Source organism: Phalaenopsis equestris, unplaced genomic scaffold (assembly GCF_001263595.1).
Source record: "Phalaenopsis equestris unplaced genomic scaffold, ASM126359v1 Scaffold000964, whole genome shotgun sequence".
Classification (NCBI taxonomy): domain Eukaryota; kingdom Viridiplantae; phylum Streptophyta; class Magnoliopsida; order Asparagales; family Orchidaceae; genus Phalaenopsis; species Phalaenopsis equestris.
This window is the reverse complement of record NW_018165403.1, coordinates 544,357-557,328: the sequence shown is the minus strand read 5'-3', so window position 1 is coordinate 557,328 and position 12,972 is coordinate 544,357. Positions and strand designations below refer to the sequence as shown.

The 12,972-nt window shown below is 39.6% G+C and overlaps 1 protein-coding gene and 1 long non-coding RNA gene across 3 annotated transcripts in view; both read right to left on the bottom strand.

Annotated features, from left to right (window-relative positions):
• The window catches only part of LOC110032530, a 37,416-nt gene extending 27,154 nt beyond the window's left edge, over positions 1-10,262 (bottom strand). For both annotated transcript variants that reach the window (XR_002294859.1, XR_002294860.1), the window contains exons 1-3: positions 10,114-10,262; positions 9,495-9,644; positions 8,876-9,025 (exon numbers count right to left, since the gene is read on the bottom strand). This is a non-coding gene — a long non-coding RNA (uncharacterized LOC110032530). The remainder of the gene's footprint in view (positions 1-8,875; positions 9,026-9,494; positions 9,645-10,113) is intronic.
• A 235-nt stretch (positions 10,263-10,497) lies between these two features.
• LOC110032534 (putative pentatricopeptide repeat-containing protein At3g49142) lies at positions 10,498-12,647 on the bottom strand. The gene has a single exon (XM_020736195.1). It carries the CDS (start codon positions 12,602-12,604, stop codon positions 10,601-10,603), a length of 2,004 nt encoding a protein of 667 aa, XP_020591854.1. The 5' UTR covers positions 12,605-12,647; the 3' UTR covers positions 10,498-10,600.
• Between the last annotated feature and the right edge of the window lie 325 nt (positions 12,648-12,972).

Below are 12,972 nucleotides of genomic sequence, written 5' to 3'. Positions count from 1 at the left end.
TTTCAATTTACAGAAGAGCGTCCCTTCTATCAGTAAGTATTGAGCAGCTTTGAATTTGAATCTTCTGGGAGTTGTGATCTCTTCAGTAATTTCTTTCGTCTCCAGGTATCTGATGTAGGGATCCATCCAGCTTTTGTTCTCATTGGTCTCTACAGTCATCACCTCTGGCTCCTCAATGACCAGTCAGCTGAGTCTTTGTGGTAATCCATTCCTCAAGCGAACGCAACTCGATAGTAGGTTGGCCACCAAGTTTTCTTCTCTGCCGACATGCTCGATCCTGAACCGGCTGCACTTCCAGATTTCCACCTCGGCCTTATTAAGATACTTGATCATCGCTTCATCTCTAGCCTCAAATTCTCCATGTAATTGATGTACTACAAGTTGTGAGTCTGACTTCACAACTAGAAACAGAACTCCCATTTCATAGGCTAGATGCAGTACAACAATCGGGGCTTCATACTCAGCATGATTGTTTCTTACCTCGAACTCCACAGCCACTGAGTGATACGAGTGTTCTCTTGATGGGCTGTTCGAAGCAAGCCCTAATCCTTCTGGTTCGGTTAGAAGCACACTCTCATGTAGGAGCCATTCTTATCGATCGCTTGGACCTTCTTCGATCGATCTTTCTAGCTCCGAGAAATTAGCAAGAAAATTAGCGACTGCTTGCACCTTAATATCCTTCTGGTAGGCTTATGTGATGTTGAATTCTCTCAGCTCTACTGCCCACTCGAGTAGTTGGCCAGAATGTTCTAACCATGTAAGCAACGACTTAAATAGGTGATCCGAAATCACCCGGATGGGATGTGTTTGAAAAAATGGTCGCAACCTGCGAGTCCACACAATCAAAGCAAAGATTAGTTTCTCCATAATTGAGTACCTGACCTCTGCTCCCCAAAGAAAGCGGCTAGTGTAGTAGATCGGGAAATTTTTTCCCGACTCTCTAACCAACACCAAGCTGATTGCTTCAGCTCCACTCCCAAGTACAATGTGAGTTCTTTGTTCGGCTTCGATCTTTGGAGGAGTGGCGATGAAGCTAGAGAGTGCTTCAAGTTGTGGAATGCATGCTGACACTCAGCCATCCAGTCAAAGCTTTCGGCTTTTCTAAATGTTTTAAAGAATGTTGCACACTTATCAACCCGACCTCTTGATGAACAGGCTGAGGACAGAGATCCAGCCATTTAGTTTATGAATTTCTCAGATATTTTTGGGCCAGCATATCAACGCTTGGATTTTGTCCAGGTTTGCCTTTATGCCTTTGGGGGTCAAGAGATAACTCAGGAACTTATCGGTTGAAGCTCCAAACGCACATTTTAGAGGGTTTAGCTTGATATTATATTTTCTTAGAGTTTGGAACGTTTCTTTAAATTTATTGTGTTGTTCAACAGTCCGGGTTTTCACAAGAATATCATCCACGTAGGCTTCATTATTCTTTCCTTTTTTATTAGCAAAATTTATATCCATCAGAGGCTGGTATGTTGCCCCAACGTTTTTAAGCCCAAAGGGCATTACATTATAACAAAAAATACCGTCAGCAGTTATGAAGGAGGTCTTCTCAGCATTAGTCAAGTGCATCTTTATTTGATGATATCCTGAGAAAGCGTCCAGGAAACTCATCACGGAATGGCCCACAGTTGAATCCACCAGGAAGTCAATCCTCGGAAAGGGGTAGAAGTCCTTCGGGCAGGCGGCATTCGAGTTCGTGAAATCTACGCACATCCGCCACTTCCAATTGGCCTTCTGGATCATTACAACATTTGAGACCCAAGAAGGTTACTGCACCTCCCGGACGTAGTCTGCCTCTTTTAGCTTCAGCACTTCCACTCAGATGGTCTTGGTCAGTGAAGTAGTCGAGTTCTTGATCTTCTACTTTATCGGTCGGATAGTGGTGCTCACGTTCAGTCGGTGGCAAGTGATATCAACTGATATTCCCGGCATCTCGACAGCAGACCAAGCGAAGATGTTGCAATGATCCCGAAGCGTTTGGATCAGCAGTTCCTTGTGCACTGCAGCAAAGTTTTCACTTAATAAAAAAGATTTACCAGGCTCACTATCGGCGACGGGAATCATCAAGATTTTCTTGCTAGTTTCGAGACCACTTCCTTCCGATTTTGTAGATCAAGCGGCTTCTGCTCTACACTCCCTACCGCCCGAAGGTAGCAAACCCGAGAATGCTCCAGATCTCCTTGGACATTGATCACCTCCCCGTCTCCTGAGAACTTAACCGAAGCATGGTAGGTGGACATTACAACCTTAATACAATTCAATAGTGGGAGGTCGAAGATGGCGTTGTAGATAGGAGGCGAGTCTACTATCAAGAAGTCCTTCGTCTCTGTGAACTACTTCTTGCCCTTCCCTAAGTAACCGTTAGTGGCACAACGGCCAGGACCTCCTTCCTTTCCCTCAAAAAGTCGTACAGTGGTTCAGTCGACGCTACTAGCCAATTAGTTTGAAAGTTAAGCTTATCGAACACTGACTTGAACAGAATTCTCACTCAACTGCCAGTGTCTATAAGGATAACCCCAACTTGGAAGTTGCATATAATACCCGTTACAATGATGGCATCGTTGTAGGGGCTTCTCCGGAGGGACAAATCGTCATCGGTTAATGTGATTGGGGAGCAGCTACCTCTCCTTTGCATGAAAGCGGCATTGCATAACTCTCCCATCCTAGACCTCTTCTGGGAGGCTCGGCGATATGGACAACATATATATGGATGGGTTTGCTCAGACTTCTATTGTTGGGGCCTTTCCTTGCCTCTGACTCAAGGCCCCTAGCGTGATGAACTCTTTCAGTTTTCCAACCTTGATAAGCTCCTCGATCAGGTCTTGGAAGTGTCTTCATTCCTCTATATCGTGATCGTGGTCCCAGTGATAATTACAAGACTTCCTCATATTTCGATAAAAATCTGCCACTCTCATTAGTTTCACTTGCTTGAAGTACTCCTTATATTGAATGGCGTCCACAATCTCTGTCATCGAGACTCTAAATGGAATGACTTGGGGTCCCTCGAACTCATCGAAGGGTTGTTCATGATGTTGGGTCGGCCTCTCATAATACTGAACTGGCCGCTGGTTACGGTTCCTTGTCAGACCTCTCTGATTGTTGCGCTTGTCGGACCCCCTATTGTCTTGAGAGGGTCGGCTATTTTCATACCTCATTCGAACGAGTGGTCTGGGATCCTCCCTCGGTTTCCACCCGTTACTTTGTGGGGCTCTCTTCTTGACCTAACAAAATATCGGCTCTGGTTGGAGAATGCTCTTCTCGGCAATGATGTGCTCGTTGGACATTTCCAGCAGTTCAGCCAAATCCTCGGGATTGTGCAAACTGAGGTCGTAAAGAAATCTCTCAGACCTCAGGCCCTGCTACAGGGTAGCCTCTGCCATGTCGGTTCAGAGTGTTTCACGTCCAGCATTTCCCTCTGGAATTGCAGGATGTAAGAGAGTAGGCTCTCATTCGGTCCTTGTTCCAACTGCCACAAGAACTGCACGTTCTTCTTCGATACCCAAGCACTTGCAAATTGTGCCAAGAAAAGTCTTCGGAAGTCCGAAAAGCTGCTGATACTTTCAGTCGGAAGCGAGTTGAACCACTTCAGGGCTGGCGATCCTAGGGTGGCGAAGAACAGGCAACATTTAAATGTGTCCAGGATTTTTAACAAGTACATCGTGGATTCGAACAAGACGATGTGGTCGTTGGGATCCGACCAGCCTTGATATGCCTCTAACGTCGAGAGCTTGAACTTCTTCGGATGCTCAGCTCCTAAGGTCTATCTGACACGTGCCTTAGTGCGCCCGAAACACTGTCTCCCCACTTGCGTAGAACCAACGTTTTCTTGATACTGTGAGTCTTTGGCTCTCTTGTGATCGTTGTTCAGCGTTCTATCCTTTTGCACCTGAGACGCCTCCTGACGAGGTTCTTCCCCTGGGGGACCCGATCTCCTACTATGGTTATGATGACCCTTAGGGCTTCTGCGATTTGGCCCAACATCTGATCCATTATCTGAGTCCTTAACTCTTGCATTTCTCGTTACATGAGCTCTTCCATGTCTTCTTTTACGCGTTCTATGTTGGCTACTTCTCTCTGGCAACTCTCCTCTTTATGATTGTTATGCTCCCTTCTTGTCAACGGTATGACTCCATGCTCACCGCACCTTTTAGGATGTTGAATCCAAAATTTCCCGGAAGATACGCCTAAGGAATAGAGCATGGAAGAGAGGAAGAGAGGAAGAGAGGAAGAGAGGAAGAGAGCAAAGAGCTTGGTAATAAATAATAAAATCACGTAACATTTATTCATGAAATGAGCCCCTATTTATAGGAATGGGAGATATAAAATCATATTTTGCACCCCTAGAAAAATAGGTACAGTGGAGACATTTTGGTTAATACATAATTGTAGGACCAAGAGCCTGAAATGACGTCCGGCCAGATGTGGTCGGGAGCCTGGGATGGCAGCCGGCCGGATTTTGGGCTAAGAGGCCAAGCACAGAGAGCCTGAGGGAATGACTGACTGGGTCATTTCCCAGGTGGCTAAGGTCGAAGGGTAGACCGGGTGGCCCGACATACTGCTTTAGAACCGGGCGGTTTTCATTATTCGCCCGACATGGTTGTGGAATGCCAGCGGATTCGTCCGCGTGAGTATTGTGCCAATAAGCTTCAGGAGAGTGGTCGGATTCTCTCTGTCTTGGAACTATTTTTTCTCTCGGCCAACAAGAGCCGGCCGAAAAAATATGGTCCGTTGAACTGCCCTTGTTGGTTCTCGAACCACGACGTCATCTTCTCTGTTAACCATCAAATCTCTTTAAGATTTGTGCTGACATATTTTTTATGTACACTATAAATGCTGAAAAAATAATAATAAGTTCAATTAAGGAATTCCTAGAATCTCTTGAAGGTAGATGATATCTCCATTTGTATATTGTTATTATAATACTTACACGTCATCAATAAAATCATTAGCATAAAAAAACAAATGTATAAGCAATAATAAATACTAAAGAATCAAATGTGTTTGATATGTCTTTTAATATAATTAATTTCTTTTACATTTAGCACCTGTTTTGAATGAAATTGTATTTTAAAGAATGGTATTTTCATGTTTTTCTTGCAGGTATAACAGGTAGGAGATTTGAAGCAAATTGAAGCGAAAATAGAGCGAAATGGAGGCAATGGAAACAATAGAAGAAATAGCAAACTAGCACCTAAGCGCCAGATTCAGGAGCCTAGGCGCCACTCCATGGCGTCATGGCGTCGCAGATGGACGCCTAAGCGCCCGACATGTTCCCGCAAACAGAGAAGATGACGCCTAGGCGCCGCAGGCTAGCGCCTAGCCCGGGGCGGTTTCATGACGAACCAGAGAGTTATTTGACGAATACAAAAAATTGGAAAGGCACTTTTTGGCATTTCTAAATTGGGGAATCCTCCAAGGACGTCAAGAAGTCGTAGATAGGAGTAGGGATTGTAGATTTTTACATTTTCTTGAGAGATTGAAGAGAAAATTTGAGTGCAATTCTGTAAGGGATTTGTATCAACATTGCAAGGATTGGTAGAAGGCTTTGTTTAAGGGATTTACATCTTTTTTCTAGAGGAAAAAAATTAAGTATTGTGTTCTTTATTTACTTGTCTCTGTTGTAAACACATATTTGATGGATTTGATTTGAAGTAATGATGTTTTCTGTTGTGTTAAACATGTTTTGTGGGTAGAATTCCTTTACCATGCTCTTGTGATGAATAAATTAATTTTTTAGGAAATTAGAATGATTATAAAATTGATCTTTATATCTTAAGGTGATGATTTTTACATCATGCTTAATTTACTTATCAATCTGATCAGTTGGTTTATTAAAATTTATTGTGAACCATAAGATCCGGGAGGGCTATGGTTTTATTCAACTAGTAAAAACCATATTGCAATAGTGAGTGAAGAAAAAGTAGTACATAAGGCAGTGCAAATTGATAGAGAAATAGGCTTTGATTGGTGTAAATTGAGGACTCTAGGGTGATAGGCTAGAACCCTAACCAGTTTGATCTAGTGTTTAATGAATTAAAACTAGGTTAGCCAGTTTGAGGGTAAAAACTGAACTCTAGGGTGATAGGCTAGAGTCGTAACCAATATAATCTAGGTTGACCAAACTTCTTTATGCACTCAACAGAAGGTAAAGAAGAGGAATGTTCCTATTTGTCACTAGCTACATTAGCAATTCATAGTATTCGATTCTACAACTTACTTGTACAATCACAAGAGAAGAGTAGCTTTTATATCTTGATTTTACCAACCCAATTGATCTAGATAGGTATAACATAGTCACGGAATCTTAACTTAGGAGTAGCTGTTAGAAAAATTAAACTTAATCGACATTCCAAACTGAGAACTTAGCGTAGTGGACTAGAACTTCTCTTATTAGACTCGTTACCTCATTCTCTGTGGGATCGACAATACAGACTCAATAGAGCCTTATATTATTGAAATGATACATACACCTGCGTGAGAAACCCTAGTAAGTAATAATACCTAATTTTAAAAAACTCGACCAATTTGCTAGAGAGCAGATCAAGTTTCTAGTACCTCTACCAGGACTTATATAAAAAGTGATAATCCCTGGGGTGGATCAATATCGCTGCTTGGTAATAGAATTGCTTCATCAAAATGAAGCTCGTTACTAATGTTAAAAAGCAAAACAATCACAAAAAAAAAAATCCTAAATACAAATATAATAAAATTTCATGGCTTTAGTAGGTATAAACAAATAACTAAAGAATAAAGCATATGCAAATAGCCAATAAATTAAATAATAGCCACTCATGAAGATGTTTCAAACTCTATGATGAGCTTGCATGACAACTGTATACTTTTCTTGAACAATATTGAAAGCTAACATACAGATGCTAAATATACAATGCAATGAAACAATAGAATGCTTTTGGTGGAATATAGTAATTACAAGTTGTCTGATGGTAAAATAATGAAGAGAGGTAAATCAAAAAACACATTTTGAGTCAAAATTTTATATTTGCTTTTACATTTTCAAATTTAGCTTTAGTCCTAATTGTAATTTCAAAAACTTATTTTACATTAAGATTCAGATCTGCAAGTAAAACTATATGATAGACCATACAAGATTTTAATTTAATGTTATGTGTTTTGTCAGAATTTTCATTAGAAAGGCCAGGTCATCCATATACATATATTTTAATATTTCATCATCAGGATTTGAAAAATCATTAAAATCTTGCATAGTTTTTTTGAGGGCATCAAAACTCTATATTACCTTTCACTTTCAATCATTTTTAATTCTACTATTTCTAGTAGGTGTGGGAGTAGTAGATTAAACTATGGGATAGACAATGATTGACTTGAAAGAGCTAGATGAACTGTTTTAATGTTGGCAGACCGATTGCATTGCTTCTAGAGGAAAGATGCAATCTCCTTTGCATCTTTAAGCCGTTATGTTAAGTTTCATCTTCAGCCATGGGTTCAAAGAACCATACGGTCTTATCAAATAAAAGAAAAAAAAGAACCATACGGTATTAACTTTATTACGAAGAACACTAAATAAATAATTTATTATAAACCATGTTTATTCATGAATATCATATTTGAAATTCATATCTTCAAATTGATTTAACACTCATTACTAGTTTACTTTGTTATGTAGGATTTAATAGTTGCTCAAATATTCAAGATTTACAATTGGCGGGCATATATTTTTCTCTTGGCTTAGCTTTCATGATAAACCAATTTCTAACAAGATCAACAATATTGTCAATGTGACACTTGAATCATAAACAAAACCTCTTTACATCACCTATTAATTTGACATATATGATGCACTTAACCACTCATTAAATATCGGTCAAAATAGTCCAAATTACCAAAAATTGAATGAAAAATTAGGGATCACAACTACTACCAAAGATGGGGGCATTGACCTTAACTTTTTTTCTTGCCTAAACACCATGATATCAAACGCATACTTCTTAAAGTGTCAATTTTCTAGAGTATTTAGTCTTCTCAAGTCATGAATGATGGTAATTTGGACCTATATACTCTAAGGATCCTGTTGACGGGCAAAGGAGGTTGAGGAGGTGCACCATGATTCTTGTGACCATATGTCCAAAAGGAATATCATCGGCAAGCCTTCTATTATATAATATAAGTGCTTGAAGGAGGTGAAAGTTCTTATAAGGTGTACTTCATATCAGATCATTAAGAAAGGAAAAAAAAAAACATAATGAGAGGTTCCTTTACCAAGATTTCTCATAATGAGAGGTTCCTTTACCAATTACCAAGATTTCTATGCTTGTTCATTTGAAATCTTAGGACTTCCTAAGGGATGCAACCATAGTGTGGACTGACAGTCAAAAAGTGATTAGATTCTCAATGAGACCGCCTAATCCGACCAAATCAAACAGCTTTTAGCTCACAACTAACTTCAATGTTAGAGGCTTCTCCAAAGGGTGAATACCCTCACGCTAGGCTGATCTCACCTTTTGGCTGATTGTTGTGGTGTGTGATTTTTAGCAAAAGGCATGTGTAAAACAGCATACAACACATGAATGGTATCTTGCATGAAACAAAAAACTAAACAGAAATGGTTTTAGCAAATGACATTCAGAAAATTCCTTTATAAGATATAGCTAGTCATTTGTAATTCACATTAACAGAATTCCCTTATAAGCCTGAAGTGCAAAAAAGTACTCAAAACCGTAAAAAACTATAGTGATAAACACTAGAGATGACAACAATGACAAGGATGAAGATTACCAAAGAACTTTCTTTTATGTATAAAAATAGGATTTTCTATTGCAGCAATGGAGATATTTTCTTTATTCCATAACAAGGCAAGTGACTATCATCAAACTGAGAAAGTTGAGGAACACACCTTCAAATCTTCTCAACCCGAAAGAATGATTAGAAGTAATAGCTCATATATACCAGAAAGGCATTCAGCTTGCATTCATATTACTGGAATCTTCCAAATTTGTCAACTTTTTACTACAAATGGAGCAGCCGACAAATTCTTAAAAAAAACCTGCACAAGACCATAGTTCCAGCCAGATATCACTTAAAATGTCAAAAAGGTAAAGGAACTAAGACCTATTTATATGTTCATGTACGCGAAAGATGCTAAAGTAATTATTTAGGTTTAGGCAAGAAACAGCATACAACACATGAATGGTATCTTGCATGAAACAAAAAACTAAACAGAAATGGTTTTAGCAAATGACATTCAGAAAATTCCTTTATAAGATATAGCTAGTCATTTGTAATTCACATTAACAGAATTCCCTTATAAGCCTGAAGTGCAAAAAAGTACTCAAAACCGTAAAAAACTATAGTGATAAACACTAGAGATGACAACAATGACAAGGATGAAGATTACCAAAGAACTTTCTTTTATGTATAAAAATAGGATTTTCTATTGCAGCAATGGAGATATTTTCTTTACTCCATAACAAGGCAAGTGACTATCATCAAACTGAGAAAGTTGAGGAACACACCTTCAAATCTTCTCAACCCGAAAGAATGATTAGAAGTAATAGCTCATATATACCAGAAAGGCATTCAGCTTGCATTCATATTACTGGAATCTTCCAAATTTGTCAACTTTTTACTACAAATGGAGCAGCCGACAAATTCTTAAAAAAAACCTGCACAAGACCATAGTTCCAGCCAGATATCACTTAAAATGTCAAAAAGGTAAAGGAACTAAGACCTATTTATATGTTCATGTACGCGAAAGATGCTAAAGTAATTATTTAGGTTTAGGCAAGAAACAGCATACAACACATGAATGGTATCTTGCATGAAACAAAAAACTAAACAGAAATGGTTTTAGCAAATGACATTCAGAAAATTCCTTTATAAGATATAGCTAGTCATTTGTAATTCACATTAACAGAATTCCCTTATAAGCCTGAAGTGCAAAAAAGTACTCAAAACCGTAAAAAACTATAGTGATAAACACTAGAGATGACAACAATGACAAGGATGAAGATTACCAAAGAACTTTCTTTTATGTATAAAAATAGGATTTTCTATTGCAGCAATGGAGATATTTTCTTTACTCCATAACAAGGCAAGTGACTATCATCAAACTGAGAAAGTTGAGGAACACACCTTCAAATCTTCTCAACCCGAAAGAATGATTAGAAGTAATAGCTCATATATACCAGAAAGGCATTCAGCTTGCATTCATATTACTGGAATCTTCCAAATTTGTCAACTTTTTACTACAAATGGAGCAGCCGACAAATTCTTAAAAAAAACCTGCACTGAACTATCAATATCGGCCACTGCTCACACCCAAGGGCTTACAGGCTCAAACCCCACCTCCCCCCGCCCCCCGCAACCCAAGAAAAAGAAAAATGGTGTTCAAACCTCTGATTAATCGACAATGAATGCAGTCACTCCCTCTTTATTTATTAGTAAAGACCAGAATTCAATTGTAATGGAAAAAAAAATTTGTTGAAAAGTGAACTATTGGTTAAAAATGTCACCTTGTTGCCCTTCACTGTCTGCTATTTCTTCTTAAAACTCTTCATGATACGAAGAAACGCAGCTCCATATGATAACATCCATCAAGAGCATTCAATGCCAGAAAATATTACCAGTAATCTCCACATGAGCAAGAACCACATTGAAAATGATGAAACCTATTAGTATCTTTGAGGATGATCTCTCGTGCTGTAATTCTTGAAATGAGCTTTGCTGCAAGGTGGCAATCCCCACACATTCGAAGATTCATTGTGATCCTAATTGGCATCTCAGGAAAACTACTGATGAGAGCAAAAATGATAGCAAGCTTCTCACTGTGCACCAAAAGGTGGCCCTCCTTGTCCTCTTCTTCCACATCATGGAGAGCAGTTTCAGTCTCAGCACTATAACCAGCCTCCTTCAGCTTTCTCATCAAGACATCCAGCTCTGCATAGATCTCCTTTGACCGTCTGTGTGACCTGTCTCCTATATAAAAGGTGTGAACTTTATTCCCAAGTTGCACAATGCTACATCCAGGTAACTTTTTTATCCCCTTGCTTGCCATAATACTTCTAACCAAAGCAACATCCTTCCATCTTCCAGCTCTAGCATAAATATTAGATAGTAATACATAGTAGCCAGCTTGCTTTGGAACCAATCTGAATAAATAGTCAGCAGCAATCAAACCAATAGACATGTTCGAATGAACTCTACAAGCACCCAAAAGAGCACCCCATACCCTCTCATTAGGTTCCTGTGGCATCTGTCTGATGACATCATAAGCTTCATCCACTTTACCTGCACGTCCAAGAAGGTCGACCATGCAGACATAATGCTCAATCTTTGGAACCAAGTTATAAAGCTTAGTCATGGAGTTAAAGTAGTGTTTTCCAGCTTCAAGAAGCCCTGAGTAGCTGCAGGCTGAAAGAACGGAAACATAAGCTATGTGATCTGGCTCAAGGCCCGATTCCTGCATTTGTTCAAACAGAGAAATTGCTTCTCGGCCATGCCCATGCATGCCATAAGCTGAGATGATTGTTGTCCAGGATGCAACATCTCTAGTTCTCATGGTACTGAAAACTTCTCGTGCTTCTTTTAGGCACCCACAAGTGGCATACATGTCCATAAGAGCATTCTCCAGGGTCAAATTCGGGCACATATTCTTTTTATTGATGAATTCATGAAGTTGCTTTCCTAGTGTCAGGTCCATCAGATCACGGCAAGCTGGAAGAAGACTTGCTAGTGTAGCCTCATCTGGTTCCATTCCTTGTTTCTCCATGTCCCTAAAAAGTTCCATGGCTTCTGCTGCCATAGAATTCTTCACATATATTGCAATCATGGCATTCCAAGATATCAAATTTCTTCCTTTGATTTCATCAAACATGATCCTTACGAATTCAATGTCTTCAGGTTTCGCATTCGACATAGCATGCGAAACACTTGCCATGGTACCGGCATCAACCCTCGGCCTCTGACGTAGAAACAAAACCCTGAAGATCTGCAGTGCTTGCCCATTCAGACCTCTCTGTGCACATCCAGAAATGATTGCATTCCAGGACACCACATCACGCTTGGGCATTCCATCAAACACCTGTTGGGCATCTACACAACTTCCGCACATAGCGTACAATGTAATGAGAGCGTTCCCAATAAACAAATTTGAATCAAGGCCAACCTTTGTAATAGATCCATGAATCTGGACGCCACCAGAGAGCTTCTCGGAGCAGGAACAGGCCTTCAGCGCGCATGGATAGGTGTAATTATCGGGTTTCACGTCATGGAATCGCTCCATGTCAGAGAAGAGCAGCAGAGCATCCCTGTAACGTCCATAAGCAACGTAGCTGCGTATCATGACGTTGAAGAAAACGACGTTTTTCTCAGAACTTTCGTCGAACACATGACGGGCGCGAGCGATGTCGCCACAAGCAGCATATGCTCGCATTAGCTTGATCGCGACGGCGGGATCGGAGGAGAGGCGGCGGCGGCCAACGACTTCGGCATGGACGTTTTGGAGTTCGAAAAGGTTTCGGCATTCATCCACAAGTCGAAGTAAGGCTTTGTCCGAGATTTGTCCAGCGTTCGTGATGCGGCGAAAGAATACGTTGAAGTAGAAGCTGCAGCTGGAGGCTTTCATCAACTTCCCGGGGATGGTGGCCGTTTGATCAGCTTTTGAAAGTTTTTTTACAACAGTAAGTTGGCTTTTTGCATCATAAAAAGTGCTTTTAGTTAAATTTTATAAGCATTATTATTAGATAAATATGAATACAAGCACCACAAGATAAGTAAACCTAAAATATCCTACATTAACAAGTTGAAGAAGAATAATAATTCTTAAAATTTTCTTATTTAGCAAAAGAAGATGTAATTTTGACTTCTAAAATAATACTTTGAGGTATCATCTTATAAATGTCATCTTGCTCATAATATTGTCATGTTTTTTCATAATATAAATCAATCTCTCAATACCTCTTACATCTAATATATTCCCGCTTTATATCTAAC

Excerpts from the sequence above, each read along its gene's own strand:
- LOC110032534 (XM_020736195.1), bottom strand. The coding sequence starts at position 12,604 with ATGAAAGCCTCCAGCTGCAGCTTCTACTTCAACGTATTCTTTCGCCGC.